Below are 12,481 nucleotides of genomic sequence, written 5' to 3' on the forward strand. Positions count from 1 at the left end.
AACAACTTTCCAATAAGTTCGAATAAGATTCGAAAGAAGGCTTGAATATGATTCAGTAAGATTTTAACCGATTAAATTTACAAATCAAAATGCAACGCAATAGTTATAACACAGCAACATTTTTTTTTAAAACCCAAAAAGAGGCTTTTGGACTTTATTCCAAAAGCAAAAAGAGTACAACCAGCACGAAATATAAATCGGAAAAAGTTACAAAAGATGACAAGGTTGGTAACCAAAAGGGCTCAGTAGTTGGCAGAGGCTACCAACTCCCTTATAAGCCAAGCACGGACAATCCAGTAAGGAGTGACAGCAGAAACGAATGCAACAACCACGACGAAGATGCACCACCAAAGGTTGCCACGAGCCACGAGCCACGAGCCACGACTTACGGGAAATAAGCCCTAGCCACATCATTGCCCTTAAACAACCCAACGCCTCGGGAAATCTCAACTCCAACCAATGCAGTCCACAACCATAGCTCAAAAGAGTCATTAAGCGATCCAAGCAATCCACCGTCACATCATTTTCAAGCAAATCCCCCGACCAAAAAAATGAGCTCCGATGGCAACCAGCACGGGAAAACTACCTACCCCGTATGCCCCTCCCACGAGAGGCAACAGAGCCAACCGGTCTGTCACGCACCAATTTAAACTCAAGTCCAAGATCATCACCTCCACAAGAATCCGAAGAAAATTCAGAATCACATTCAAATTCGGACGAACAGAGCAGCCATCAATATGAGCCCTCGCATCCAACTCAGAATTATCTCCCACATGATATACTAAAGCTTGGGGCTCAATTAATTTCACTGGCACATCGACAAATGAATTAGGAATAACCACCATATCTTCACCAAAATTAACCTCAGCTCCAACAATAGCCACAGAAGACTCCTCACCACCATTAGTTAAAGGATCTAAAACCATAACAGCAGGAGTGGAGACCAAATTAACAGAGGGAATAGTAACTTCCCTTTCCACAACCACCAAAGGAGTCGGGCTCTCACAGAGAACCGACGCTCGGATAGGCGACACAGGTTTACCATCCCCAGAAACCACATCCACATCCAAATCAGTCGAATCAACCACCACATCCGCATAAATACACCCACAATTATTTTTACTCAAATGACTGCTCTCCTTACCAATGCAACAAACAGGAGGCACCAAAGACACAGGTTCCATTTCAGCCACATTAGAAACAACAGGAGCGACAAAGCCTATAAAAACTTGTTGCATATTGCCCAGGTTTTCAGGACCCAACCAAATCTTATCGGGGTATGATTTCGTGATATTAATTTCTACCAGCACTCGAGCCACGGAAGGCCTAGAGCCAACAGAGGTAGCAGTGTCAATCTTCAAAGGTTTACTCAAAATTGAACCCAAACTGTGAAGAATCCGGGGGGGGGAGTAAAGATGAGGACGAAGTTGAGCAAACGAAACCCAAATAGGGATCACTGGCGATTCAACACCCACATCAAAAAGAGGAGACCACTTGGTAAGTTTTATGTAACAATTAAAAACTAGGTATGATCTATGGCAAAAAACCCTACAATAATCAAGGTCATTAGCAAGTTTGATCAAGACATGCGACGGGTCAAGCAGTGTGACCGACACTTATCCAATCAGCTTAAGATTAAAAAAAAATCTCCTAATAGAATCAAGAGAAGAACATTTTGATGGGAAGAAACCAACTAATGAGAACCGGAAAGGAACCGCTAAAGCACAGCAACAGTAAACATACATAATTTGTAGAAATAAATTAATAGATCAAAAGATTTAAATGCTTATTAATTGCTATGTACATAAGTGAATAAATGAATCTTTTTCTACCATCCACATATAAATATATGGATTTATATTATTGTAAAATAGTTTTAACATGCATTAATTTTCCATAGGACGATATATCATCAGGCGTAACTTTTAGAAGACCTTTCTTTGAAGTCACTTATGTGACATATTGTATCATATGCACTCCATAAGATACAGACTCATCAGACTACATGTCTAAGTAGGGGTGTCAATATTCGATGCGGGCAGAAACCTTGACTCGAACCCAATACGAAAATTCCATGTTACGGTCAAACTGTTTGAGAACGGGTCGGGTTCGGGTTCAACAAACTGACCCGTTTCAAAAATTGAGCTGGGTTCGCGTTGACTCGCAAACCCAAAAATGACATGGATTGACCCGCTGCTCGGGCTAACCGCCCCTGCCCGAGCTAAATGCACCTGCCTGCGCTGACCGTGCATGTCCGTGCTGACATGTCTGACCGCATCTAACTGCATCGCATCCTAAGGCGACTCCCGCATCGCGTCGCGCCCCCGCTATCCTTCCGCATCCCGTCGATCTTCCCGCCGAGCTGACCCACCTGCCCGTTATCCGTGAGTCGAGTGACGACGCTGCTGCCAGCCTGCAGATGTCGCGTCGCTTCTACCGACCCGCCGCTGCCAGCGTTGCCATGTTCGCGGGGTCGAGTTAGGTTGACCCAAACCAGAAGCAGGTCGAGTTTGAGTTCAAAAAATTGACCCGTTTGCAAAAAAACGGGTCAGGTTCGGGTTCAACCGAATAGTGCCGAGTCAGTTCCAGATTTGATCTGAACCCAACTGGTTACCTAGAATTGACAACCCTATGTCTAAGTACTAAGTAGATTTTTATTAAAATTGTAAATGTCTTACCTTACAACATACCTCAAAACTCATTCTATGTTGTCTCTCACTTATTTGTTCCTCTTTCCTGATGGATCTATGCAGTCTACAATCAAATACTGCTTATTCTTTATTTATTTTTTGTAATATATTAACTTTACATTATCCTCTAAACACAATGGACAAAGATAAGTGACATCTACCACTTCCTATATATATCTCATCACCTTCAACCTCCAAAGGATTGATAGAATCAGTGGCAAGGACCTCCAATATATCATTTTGCTTAAATCCCAGTATTAGGTCTCGTTTGGGACAACTTTCTTATTGCTTCTTAAAACAACTTTCTAGTATAAAAAAATTAATTTTTGTACTAAAAAGCTGCTTTAAGAAGCAGCAAAAAAGTCATCCCAAATAAAGCCTTAGGCTTCGTTTGGGACGGCTTTCTTTCTGCTTCTTAAAGCAGCTTTTTAGTATCAAAATTAATATTTTTCTACTTGAAAGTTACTTTAAGAAGCAGAGAGAAAACCATCCCAAACAAAACCTTAGTCATTGTGTCAACAATAATGACCTCCAAGATATCATTTTGCTTATTGTCACTCATTTGTGTGGCACAATCCACAACTTTATTCTTCTTATTCTCCTTATGTACAAAACTCTAGGGCAAATTTTTAAAGCATCAAAGATAATAAATTCTTAAATATATTATCTTAATCCTAATTAGTGATTATCGATAAGTCTTGTACTTGAAGAATCATACTTAGGCTTCGTTTGGGTCGACTTTCTTACTACTTCTTGAAGCAATTTTTTCCTATAAAAATTAAAACTTTCGTACTAGAAACCTACTTTTAGAAGCATTAATAAAGACGTAGGCTTCGTTTGGGACGGCTTTCTTACTACTTCTTAAAACAGCTTTTTAGTACAAAAATTTTAATTTTTATACTAGAAATCTACTTCAATAAGCAGTAAAAAAGCCGTCCCAAACGAAGCCTTAATCGAATGAATTTTCTTCCATTTATAAATTTAGTAATTGTTTTTTAAGAGAGGGCAAAACATAGGGATTTCCAATATGCTTCTTGTTGGCACTTGCAAGAGAGATGGTAAGAATATAGATCCAATTTAACTTATTTGCATTTAATATTTTAGAGAAGAATTAATCCTCTCACTAAGTATCGATTGTGACAATAAAATTAATTAAATAAAATGTCAAACAATCAAAATTATGGCTGCTTTTTCAACCGATTGTTCCCAAATTTCTTTCATAATATAATTTAGGTCAATGGGCTTGAAATTTCTTGAAAAATGCTTTGAGATTAGTGTCATGAATAAAAATTCAGTGAATTTTATGGTCGTTCTTATACAATTTATATCAAAATATACTGACAAATTTTTTTTTCTTGTTTTTATGTATTTAATCTATTAAATTTCCTTTTTTTATGTTAATTTTTTTTTTAATTTAAAGAAAATAAAAATTGCAAAAACCCTTTTTTTGTTCATTTATAAGAAAGCTAAAGCATATCTAAGGGCATCTCCAACCGAGAACTCTATTTTTCACGTCAAAATACCGCAAAAAGCAAAAATGGCGTGGTGCTGCTCCAATCCAACGCCATTTTTTTGCTTCTGCGCCAAGGTAACGGCCCTTCTCCTTTCCCGCATTTTTTCGGTTGACAGAGAAAAATGACGTGTGTGAACAGTGCAACACCAATATTGGCGTTGCACTGTTCACCCGCAAGCAAATGGAGGATTTTTTGGCGTTCGGCTGGAGTGAAGGAATGACGCCAAACGCTCGTTTGGCGTTCGGTTGGAGATGCCCTAACTTGCTTCAAGAAATATTATTTATGAAAATATTAAATATTTTCCCATTTTGTTACTGCTTACACTATGATTTTATGAAACTTTAGTAATATAAAAAAAAAAAGAAACTTTAGTAATATCCAATTAAATTTAAATTTAAATTGAAAAAATAACAGCTTTTCATTTATTATAAGATATTTCACCTTTAATAATTGATCCAGCTAACAAAAAAAATTATATCTTCGAGTGTAAACAAAAATATCTTATTGTATTTAGTCAAAATTTATTATATTTCAATATCCAAAATATTAGAAGGAACATTTCAGAATATCATAATTTTTCAATAAATTATTGATCGAACACCAAGGGGCTATTTGGTAACACCCAGAATTTGATTTAAGTAGGCTTTCATAATCCTCTAAATCCGTATTTCGGAAATCCTGAGGGACCTAAATCCTAAAAACTGTTTGATAAAATTCATGATAAATCCTATTAAATCTGGTGTGAATGTTTGTCTATAGAGTTGATTTAACGAGCGGACTCTTCCTCTCCAACAAAAAACAATATTTCAGAAACCTTGGATTTAGCACGAAAAGGCAGAATTTTTCGTCTACGGCCGCTTTCATTTGTCTGGAGATTTGGTTTTGCATTTTAGACCGTTTGGCTGGATTTCGCTCAAATCCGGCCCAAATCCTGCTACCCCCCTAAACGGGCTGATGATCTAATTAAGAAAATGCAGCATATGATAATTTTTCTTATCTGCAGGTATTAGAACCATGACACAAACATTAAAATTTGTTGAAAATAGAATTAACAATCGAATGGTATCAATGATTATGACAGATTGGAAGGAGGTTACTAACACACTTCCATATGTCATTAATTCCTAATTACAAGAATCTAAAATCAGTAAATGACTAAGGCATTTGTTTGAAACCTTCATACAGAACAACAATATATGGATCTATAAGTATCAAATGCGAGAAAGGAAGGCATAACTCCCTTTGCTGCAATTCACCTGCTTGCAGCTTTGATTGCTCTAATCATAATGGCTAAATCACATGAAAGCAAGCAGAGCTATTTATTAACAGTTCAGAAGGTAATTAACCACTTCAAAGCTTAGTAATGATCTATTAAACCTGTATTAATTAGTTTTAATACTGTCATTAAGCGTGTATTGATCTTCTGTGTAGCTGGTGGCTGAGTTAGTTGGAACATACATGCTTATATTATTTGGATCTGGATCAGAATTCATACAAGCACAGAAACCAAATCAAGATCTTTCACTAGCAGGCGTGGCTCTCTCCTGGGCTATTGCAGTGACAGCCATAGTATATTCCATTGGTCATATATCTGGTTCTCACATCAACCCAGCCTCAAGCATTGCCTTGGCTTTTATTGGCAAATTTCCATGGAAGCTGGTCTGTAGAATTTCAAAATTTTTCCTTCTTTTTGGTTGAATGTTAGATGATTTAGGCTTCGTTTGGGACAACTTTTGTACTATTGAAATTTTTGTACTAGAAAGCCTGTGACGGCTTTTTTATTGCTTCTTACAGCAACTTTCTAGTACAAAATTTTAATTTTTTTTGTATTAAAAAACTGTTTTAAGAAGCAATAAAAAAGCCGTCCGAAATGAAGCCTTGCCTATGACATCAGGAAGAGCTAATATATGGGCAAAATTTAAAATTTTTAGGTTCCAGCTTATGCGTTGGCTCAGCTGATAGGAGCTATGTTGGCTGGTTTGACGCTTCGGCTGCTCTTTGGAGGAAACCAGGCGTATTTGTTGTTAACACTGCCTGTTGGAGAAAATCCAGCTAGTGATATAAATGTGATGGCGTGGGAGATAATAATCACTTTCATCTTCTTGTTTGTTATATGTTGTTCTGTATTGCACCCTGGAGCTGTGAGTACTTTTCTGTAAACCTTTTCATATCTGTCTGTATCTCTGTATCTGTTTTTCCGCATTAACTTAGCTAAATTTTTCTTCTTCTTTGACAGGCTAAGGGCTTCGGAGGAGTGGCCATAGGAGCAGTAGTCTTTGTAAACGTGATCATTGCAGGGTAATATATAGAGCGGCAGATTCAGTCTTAATTTTCAGTGGGGCAAACTTATAAGTAAAAGTGTACAATTTTTTTTCATAAATATCCTTGCAATCAAAATTTGTTCCGAGGGCGCTGCCTCTCGACTCCTATTTGTTCATTATTGTACGCTTGGAAGATATGTTGGGAGTCTAAGGGGGCAGCGCCCCCTGGCGGGGTTCGACGTTCCCTTACAAAGGTTTTGATTGTAAGGATATTTTTGGATTCTTTTGATGATTTCTTCATCAAAGAATATGGAAACAGGTTTTGATTGCCGCCCTGGCCTTAAGGTGGGTCCGCCCATGTAGCTAGCCAAATAGATTCATGTAGCTAAGATCTTTGATGATTTCTTCATTGAAATTGAAAAATATGGAAACAGGCCAATAACTGGGTGTTCTATGAACCCTGCGAGGAGCGTTGGGGCAGCAATCGTAGCTCACAATTTCCACAAGCTTTGGATCTATATAATATCACCGATTATAGGAGCTGTTGGTGGATGCGTGCTGTATTATTTCCTTCAGATTTCTACAAAGGCAAGCACTGAAGATTTGCCAGTAGCTGAATCTCGTCGTATTGAAACTACACTTGGTCATCCAAATCCAGCCTACTCAGGTTATAATTAATTTTATCTTTTGTTGCAATATTTCATGATTTTTTTAATGTCTTTTTTTCGTTAAGAAATGAGCTTTTCACAGCTAGATTTTTCATATCTTCGTTTGAGACGGCTTTCTTGTTGCTTCTTAAAGCAGCTTTCTAATACAAACATTTTAATTTTTGTACCAAAAAGCTGCTTTAAGAAGCAACAAGAAAATCATCCCAAACGAAGCCTAAGTTTCATTTTGAACAGCTTTCTTACTGCTTTGCTTTTTATATCGCAACTATACTTTTTTTGGCTACTGCTTTTTCATTATTTTTTTTAAATTGTACTAGAAAGCTGATTTTCACTGCTTTCAAAAAAAAAAATATTTTCTCCATAACAATTTTATATCATCTTTACAAAAAAGTTAATGTCCATCCCAAACGAATTCTTAGTTTTAAGAAATTGCTTCTTATCATAATTTTCTTTAATAATCAATATGTTATAGACATAGAAATATAATAATTAATTTTACACTTAGCTACAATCATCTTAAACAAATCTCAATTTAGTTGCATCTTTAAATAATTAATTATTAGATGATATAATTAATGTTCACAACTAAACGTAACACTTCAATTTTTTTTTTTTTTAAATAGCGCAATATTCAACTAAGCATAATGAATAGCATCAATATATGATCAGCATGGCCATATACAAATAGCATGAAAAGACTTATTATTTCTGTTGAATAATATATATTTTCTTGCAATTTTGCAGAGAGGTCCATGGATATCCCTTAATGCCAAGCAGTGGATGAAGAGTTTTTTTTTTTTTTGATCAAATGTACTCCCATAATATAAATTGTTGGGTGTAAGATATGAATGATGGGAAAAAATGTTGTGCGACCGCCGTTAAGATGTGAATGATGGGAAAACGTGTGAATTTTCTCTCTTGTACACATGATGCGTACAAAAGAAAAAATTTAACTGTCATTACTTGATTGAAGTCCAAACAAAAAATTATGACAATGTTACGCACGTAATAATCTCTCCATTTTAGAACAACTACAGTATTATACAAAGTTAGTTGTAACGCTATTATAGATAAAATAATTTTGCTACTATATGACTGCAAAAAAAATAGTTTTTCTCGATGAAAATTTTAAAAAATTAATAAAGAAGCAACCAACCGAAATTATATAGGTTTATAGGCTGAAAAGCAAAATATAAAAAAAAAAATCTCAAAGAGTCCCTTTTTTTAATGAACGAGAAAAAATAAACTATCAATTATTATTTTTAAAATTTTTAGTAATTCGTAAATGAAATAGAATGGAAAATTTTAGGTCAAAATAAAGCTCACTACCTTTAAATTTATTGAAATAAACATAATAAATAAATCAACACTCAAAATTTATATTATATTAATCTAAAAAGAAATTTCACATATGTTTTAATTACAAATTTAATGAAAAAAATTTAAGGAATTTGTATTGAAAAGATTGAGAAGTGGCTGCACTAGTAAGAAATTAATAATGAAATTTATTGAAAATAATAAGAAATAAACATAAATAATTTAGAAATATAAATATAAGGGGAAGATTCAATTATTTAGAAAATTATCATGAAAAAATAAGGAAAAACAAGCAATAAACCAAAGGACATTAAGGATTGCTTAAAGATTTCCCAAATTTGAGAAAATCCTCGATGCAATACTAGAATAATTGAATAATAATAATAATAATAATAATAATCACCATCATTTTATGATGATTATTATCATAAATAATAATAATAATAATAATAATAATAATCCTGCATTATTGATCCAGCTGCGAGAGTTTTAAAAGAAAATATAATGGCCAAACTTTCTGCAAAATTTTTGTATTTTGGCAATATTGATACTAGGAAGCTCCATATGGTATCCTGGGTTAACACTTGTAAACCGAAAGAAAAGGGTGGTCTTGACATTCCAAATTTTCATGCTATTCGTTATGCATTTGATTGCTCCCTTATCCTCAGATTATACAAAAGACTCTCTCCTTTATCTAAGTGTTTTTTTATGTTTCACTGCTCCCCTTGGAAGCCTCTCCTTCCTCTTCAGCTATGTGGAAAAGTATTTGTCAAACTGCTTTAAAAGCTAAGCCCAATTTCTTTTTTAAGGTCACTGATAATAGCCCCATTAGCCTTCTATGGGACCATTGGTATAATGGTTTATGCATACAAGACATTCCTGATTTTCATTCCTATACCTCTACATGTTCTGTTAATGTCAGACTTGATTCTCTCATTGCTAATGAGAACTAGAACTTCCCTAGTATTTGCTCTGATAATTTTAAGAATGCTGTCTCATCTATTCCCATTGTTTGTGATGGTAGAGTGAATTGTATTTCTTGGGGTGTTACTGGAAGGCAGAAATTTGACTGATTCATTATGGATTTTTACAAAATGGAGGATGATGTTATTTGGCACAAGGCTGTTTGGCACAAGCATTATGCTCTTAGATTCTCTATATATGCGTGGCTATGTTTTGTTGGTGGATTAAAAACTTCTGATGCCTTGCGGAAAAGAAATATTGATGTTGACCCGGTGTGCGTCTTCTGTCATTGCAAAGCTGAGATTGTTACTCATCTCTATTTTGAATGTGATTATACTTTTATCATTATTACTTCTCTAATACCTACTATTAGTTCCTTTCTTTTGAGACCAAACTTACTACAGATCTCTGATTACCTTCTTAACTTTGGTAATTCAACTTCTGGTACATCAGCTGTTAAATTCTTGACTCTTTAGGCTGTTGTTTATTATATTTGGAGGGAGAGAAATGAAAGGAAATTTGCTCATCATTCCAAAAGCAATACCACTATCCAGTTTTTGATTAAGAAGGCAGTTGCTATTAAACTGAAAAGATGGAGAAATACTTGATTGGGTTTGGTTTTTATGTTGGTTCTTGTATGCTGGAGCTTTATTCTTCTTCCCCTCAATGCTTTCTCTGTGGTTTCTACCTGGGAATTTGGTCTTTCTTCTCTGTTACTTTGCAGGGGTCGATGATGTGCAGTCTTCATCCTCCACCTGGATGGCGAATTCTGCAACATATTTACATTTGATGGCAATTTTGGCAACCAGGGGCTGTTTATAAATTATTTTAGAAAATATAATTTTTTTAAAGCTGATATAGAAAACAATTTTCTAGAATAAATTTTTTTTAGAAACAAGAAAAAATAACAGCCAAACAAAAATTATAATTGAGATATGAAAAAATATACTAATAAAAAAATTATTCAAAATGAAGCCTAAATTATACTTAAAAGAGCTTTAGGATTTGTTTAGGATAGCTTTCTTACTACTTAAAATAATTTTTTAGTACAAAAAAAAAATTATGATAAAAGACTTAAAAAATAACAAAAAAACTGTCCCAAACGAAACCTTGGATATCAAAGTTAGCTTCTGATTAATGGCGTCATGAAATAGATACTAATCAAAAGATGCAAATGCCATATTATTAATGTATTTTACATAATATTTTCTAAAATAAAATTACTGTAAGCAGCATAGTAAACAAATTAAATAATTAGCACAACAGCATAATAGAATATTCACATGCTGCACCATCCATGCAATATTTTATTATCTGGCAAAAGATGAAATTAGTGAGATTTGCACATAAACTCCTCATCAAACTCAAATTTATGAAAAGCAGCACAGCACAACACTGGTAGAAGTACCTATACAATAGCTATCACTGGAATCTACAGTACCTTACTGTCTGCAAAGTGATATAAGAACAAAGGGATGGATTTTGCCCACATTTTGACTTGTTTTCATAGAATCTAACCAATAGCATTTGGGTGCAATGTGCTCTCTACTTCCCAACTTCTCCTGCCACATAGAATTTGTATTTTGTCAGCAAAAGCTGCAGAACACTTTAATTAGTATGTGAGAAAGAAGAGTACATCATCATGAAGCTAAATAAAGAAGCCCATCATAAGAAGAATTCTTGGATTTTATCAGAAAGGAATAGTAAGCTCGTAAGATCTTTGAAAATGTCATGAATATTCAAGCTATAGCTAGAAAAGTATACCAACAAGCCTACAAAAGAGCCAAATTTGTCTCTGATTGAGCTTGAATTGAGTAGACAGATCTAATAGAGCTAACTCGAGATCAAATTGAAATGCATATGCATCAAGCATGTATTTAACAATGTCTTAGAATAAAAAAACTTAAATTGATTTTCTAGCTCAAATGGGCATATGATAGATCTAGCTATTGACTTCCCTTTTAGCACGGAGAAATTATTCTGTGCGGAGGCCGGACGCAGGACGCCGTCTGAAAACCAATAAGAATGCGCCACATCAACGGTACCGAGCCGCCGGGGTGACGTGGTGCATTCTAGTTGGTCTTTGGACGGCGTTCGGCATCCACACAGAATAATTAATTTTTAGCATGAAGGGATCTCTTAACTCAGATTTCAGTATTTAGCTCCCTAACTCGCTATTTGAAGCTGAACCAACTCATTTTTGTAAGAATAATAGCTTTGCATGCCCATTTTAATGCCCTTGGCCTACTCAACCCAGTGCCTAAGAAATTTAGAAGATCATCCTAAGACCAAACTCTTGGTCGGCTTGGCTTAGTTGGCCTCCCCTTCAGACTGTAGAGTAGCTCATTTAGGAGGCTTTCATATCTAGAAAGCCCACGGGATTGCCCTGGGACAATCAATTTCCAGCCCTCTAAGGACCGGAAAATGCCCTTTTAACCCATTGGATTGTGTCCCTCCAGTTTCCCTGTCGGTCTAAGTACCATCCATCTTTTTACTCAGACAATGTCATCTATTTTCGGAGCCCAACACCATATAGTTGATGCCTAATGTCAAATTGTTGTCCATCATCGTCCGACATCATCTAGTTCTCATATAAATCTACTAAAAAAAAGATCATTTCTAATATTTTCTAACCAAGATTTTTTAAGTCTACTCTATCTTTCTTAACATAGGCCAAATCTAAAACTTCTGCCCTCCTAACAGGGTCATTGAAAGGTCGACATTTTGTGTGACCAAATCATCTAAGACGACTCTCTCTAATCTTATCTGCCACTGGAGCTACTCCAACCTTTTAGTGTATATACTCATTTTACATGTTGCTTCTAAAAGTGAAGTCACTCATCGACCTGAGCATCCTCATCTCTGCAACACTTAACTTAATTTATGCTTCTCTTTCAATAGCCAACATTCTACACCGTAAAGCATTGAGTAGAACTTTCCTCAAGTTTGAGGTATATTTTTCTATCACACAACACGCAAATTTTTACAAAAATATAAAATGCATTTTTTTAATCTATAACCCAAACAAGCAGATCAAACTAACTTTCAAATAAATTAAAAAAAAAAAA

The 12,481-nt window shown here is 35.1% G+C and overlaps 2 protein-coding genes across 3 annotated transcripts in view; one reads left to right on the forward strand and one right to left on the reverse strand.

Moving 5' to 3' along the window:
• The first annotated feature begins 5,490 nt into the window (after positions 1-5,490).
• Positions 5,491-10,235, forward strand: LOC110109323 (aquaporin NIP1-1-like). The gene is made up of 6 exons (XM_028694668.1): positions 5,491-5,541; positions 5,636-5,863; positions 6,136-6,345; positions 6,441-6,502; positions 6,900-7,132; positions 10,138-10,235. Exons 1-6 carry the CDS (start codon positions 5,491-5,493, stop codon positions 10,233-10,235), a joined length of 882 nt encoding a protein of 293 aa, XP_028550501.1.
• A 416-nt stretch (positions 10,236-10,651) lies between these two features.
• Positions 10,652-12,481, reverse strand: part of LOC110109324 (cryptochrome-1) — a 14,108-nt gene continuing 12,278 nt past the window's right edge. Inside the window, exon 5 of one of the 2 annotated variants that reach the window (XM_020840340.2) lies at positions 10,652-10,975. In XM_020840340.2, coding sequence (XP_020695999.1) covers positions 10,927-10,975 — 49 coding nt within the window. In that variant the 3' untranslated portion in view covers positions 10,652-10,926. Of the gene's footprint in view, positions 11,010-12,481 lie in introns of both variants that reach the window. The other variant, XM_020840341.2, reaches the window with a different exon arrangement.

Source organism: Dendrobium catenatum, unplaced genomic scaffold, assembly GCF_001605985.2.
Source record: "Dendrobium catenatum unplaced genomic scaffold, ASM160598v2 fragScaff_scaffold_536, whole genome shotgun sequence".
In the NCBI taxonomy this organism is placed as follows: Eukaryota; Viridiplantae; Streptophyta; class Magnoliopsida; order Asparagales; family Orchidaceae; genus Dendrobium; species Dendrobium catenatum.